At 62.3% G+C, this 2,908-nt stretch overlaps 1 protein-coding gene across 1 annotated transcript in view; it reads left to right on the top strand.

The window, feature by feature from the left end:
* Positions 1–350: 350 nt before the first annotated feature.
* OS9 (OS9, endoplasmic reticulum lectin) overlaps positions 351–2,908 on the top strand; it is a 7,190-nt gene continuing 4,632 nt past the window's right edge. Inside the window, exons 1-4 of the mRNA XM_019556430.1 lie at positions 351–527; positions 2,072–2,248; positions 2,464–2,527; positions 2,824–2,900. Of these exons, the coding sequence (XP_019411975.1) occupies positions 384–527; positions 2,072–2,248; positions 2,464–2,527; positions 2,824–2,900 (462 nt within the window). The 5' untranslated portion in view covers positions 351–383. The remainder of the gene's footprint in view (positions 528–2,071; positions 2,249–2,463; positions 2,528–2,823; positions 2,901–2,908) is intronic.

Genomic DNA, 2,908 nt, shown 5'->3' on the forward strand with positions numbered 1-2,908 from the left:
CGTGCCTCATCCCCCCTGGAGCACGGTGACAGCTCCTTTGGGTCATGTGATCTCTTTCAACCAATCCCCTCCTCCCCGTGGCCGCAGAGCATCCGCCAGGGGCGCTGCTCCCTGATGCCGCTGGCCCTTTAAAAGCACTCGGAATGACGCCATTAGCTCCTCCTCGCCGCTGCGAGGGTAGGCGCAGACCAATCCCAGCTTCCCAGGTGACAGCCCCCAGCCAGCCTCACGCGCGCTTGACTAGTGACCAATGGGAAAGCCGGTAGCGGTGACTGGCAGGGTGGAGACCCAATCGCACGGCGCACCGCGGCGGCGCGGGGGAGGCGGCGCGAGGTCCTGCCGGGACGGGCGGAAGCGGCGGCGGGTAGGAGGGAGGGTGCAAGATGGCGGCGCGGTGGGTGCTACTCCCGGCGCTGGCGCTGGCGCTGCTGAATCCGGGCCGCGCCGGGGCCGCGCTCAACCTGCAGGAGCTCAGCGACCTCAAGTACGGCATCGAGATCGCGGCCGAGCCCGTGCTGGCCGGGCAGGTGGGACCAAGGGGCCGGGCTGGGTCGTGGGGGAGGTGGGCGCCCCGCACCCCTCCCTGCATACACCCCCACGCCCTCGCCCCTCCCGACACACGCACGCACGCACACCTGTCTCCCCTCCCCCACCCCCCGGCGGAGCAGGACAGGCCGGAGAGCTGGGCGGACTGGCACCAGATGAAGTTGAACACTTCCCAGTGTAAGGTGCTTCTCGCGGGGGCAAACAGCTCTCAACACACGTACGGGAATACGAGGCGGTGGTCGGCGGGGCAGGCAGCGCCCCGGCACGCATCAACCCATGTGTTGCGCGTCAGACTACGGGAGCGGTGCTCCCGCTGTACTCGGCGCTGGCGAGACCGCAGCTGGAGGACTGCGTCCAGTGCTGGGCGCCGCGCTTCAGCATGGAAAAACTCGAGCGGGTGCGGGGAAGAGCCACCCGTATAGTCGGGGACCTGCAAGACGAGCCATCCGAGGAGAGGCTGAGAGACCTGGGCCTCCTTCTCCCAAAGAAGAGAAGGCTGAGGGGACTTGATAACGGCTTGCTGCTACGTTGGAGGAGCGCATCGGGAGCTCGGTGAACAGCTGTTCGCTAGGGCACGACCGGGGAAGAGCAGGACCAACGAATATCAACTCCTGCAAGGCCGCTTCAGGCTCGATACTAGGAAAAACTCCTTTGCAGTCAGGGTGTCCCGGCTGTGGAATAAACTCGTTCCAGAGGTGGTGCAATCACCTACCCTGGAGGTTTTTCAAGAGGAGACTGGACCTTGTTGGGGTCGATCTAACCTCAGTTGTCTTCCTGCCTAGAGTGGAGGGGCTGGACCTGATGATCGGCTGGGTCCCTTCCAGCCCCTAACATCTATGAAACCCTAGCACCCCCTGCCCCCCTGAGGGGGCTCAATCCTGACCTGGTCCTAGCAGGGCCCAGCGCCTCCCATTACCCTGTCTCCCCTGTGCCCTGGGGTGGGGGCACCTATCACTAACTGCTTCCCAAGCCTACCCTGGGTCCCCTGTGCCTCAGTTTCCCCACCTGCCATGCCCTCTGTCTCTTACCTGCTGTTTGGCTGTAGCAGAGCAGGGCACAAGCCCCGAACTGGGTTCCAACAGCGACTGTTGCCAGCAGCTCCAGCTGCCTGGGTCTGGGCAGGAGCAGCGCAGGGTAGAGATAGTGATACGTGCCTGTTTTAGAGATAATCATGTCTTGCTGGTACCTGCTTCCGCCTTTCTAAAGTCATCTGAGCGTGTTGCTCTGTAGTCAAGTCTATCCACTAAGCAAACGCAAGATTTTTGAGGCTGCTATATTGGTGGCTGGCCTGTGCTCTGCCCCCAAAGCTTCACCACAGAAGTGGCTGCATTTCTGAGGTGGGTTGCACAAGGGGGATGTGTGAGTAGCCAGGGTTGCTGCATGAGGCTATGAGCAAACAGTTAATGAGGGTCATGGGCAGATGGGCAAGGAAAGAGCCAATGGTGTCCTTTGCCCTGGTCTTGGTGCTGCTGGCTGGACACAGAGCTCAGGGGAACCCTGATGGCCCTGTACTGCCCTCCCCCAGAGCCGGGCCGAGGACGTGGTGACCATCTCCTCCAAATACAAGCAGAAATATGAGTGCCGCCTGCCGCCAGCCGCCATCAAGATCCACCGGGAGCCTGAAGATGACCCACAGGGTTACAGTGGGCTGGGCATCACGGAGCTGCTGCGGCCCATGGGTGCTGCGCCCTGTCTCCATAAGGTGAGGCGCCTGCCTGCACTGGAGGCTGGACGTGGGATGGGAGGCACCCGCCACGGAGCCTGCTGGGCCATGGGTGGGGGTCGCCCCACAAACTCCCTGTTGCCCCCACTGGTTCGAGGCTCAGGCAGGCCGTGGTGGGCTCAGAGAGGGGGGTGGGTGATGCGTGACTGGAGGGGGCCCGGAGTCACATGTGTCGCCCACCTTCCCCCCCTCAGACCAAGGACTGGTGGACGTACGAGTTCTGCTATGGGAGGCACATCCAGCAGTACCACATTGAAGGTACCGTGGGCCAGCCACGCTCCTGCTAGGGCTATGTTGCAGCAACACACATGTGCATACATGCGTGTGTCCATGCCCTGTGTGCCCAGTTTCCACGCCCCCCCCCCCCCACTTTTTATTTAATGCCCCCCTTCCCTTGCCCAGACAGGGCGAGGGATCCCTGAGTCTTGTCATAACAGAGCTGAGCCCGGCTTGCCAACGCCCGTGTCCCTGTATGCGTATGTGTACACGTACGTGTTGGTGCTACATGCACACAGGTGTGCAGGCTGTAACAGTGTTTGCCCTTGGCTCTGCAGAGTCTGAGATCAAGGGGGACGTCCTGTACCTGGGCTACTATCAATCTGCCTTTGACTGGGACAATGAGACTGCCAAGGTGGGGGG

The sequence above is a fragment of the Crocodylus porosus genome, unplaced genomic scaffold, assembly GCF_001723895.1.
Source record: "Crocodylus porosus isolate Cpor-Errol unplaced genomic scaffold, CroPor_comp1, whole genome shotgun sequence".
NCBI classification, from domain to species: Eukaryota; Metazoa; Chordata; order Crocodylia; family Crocodylidae; genus Crocodylus; species Crocodylus porosus.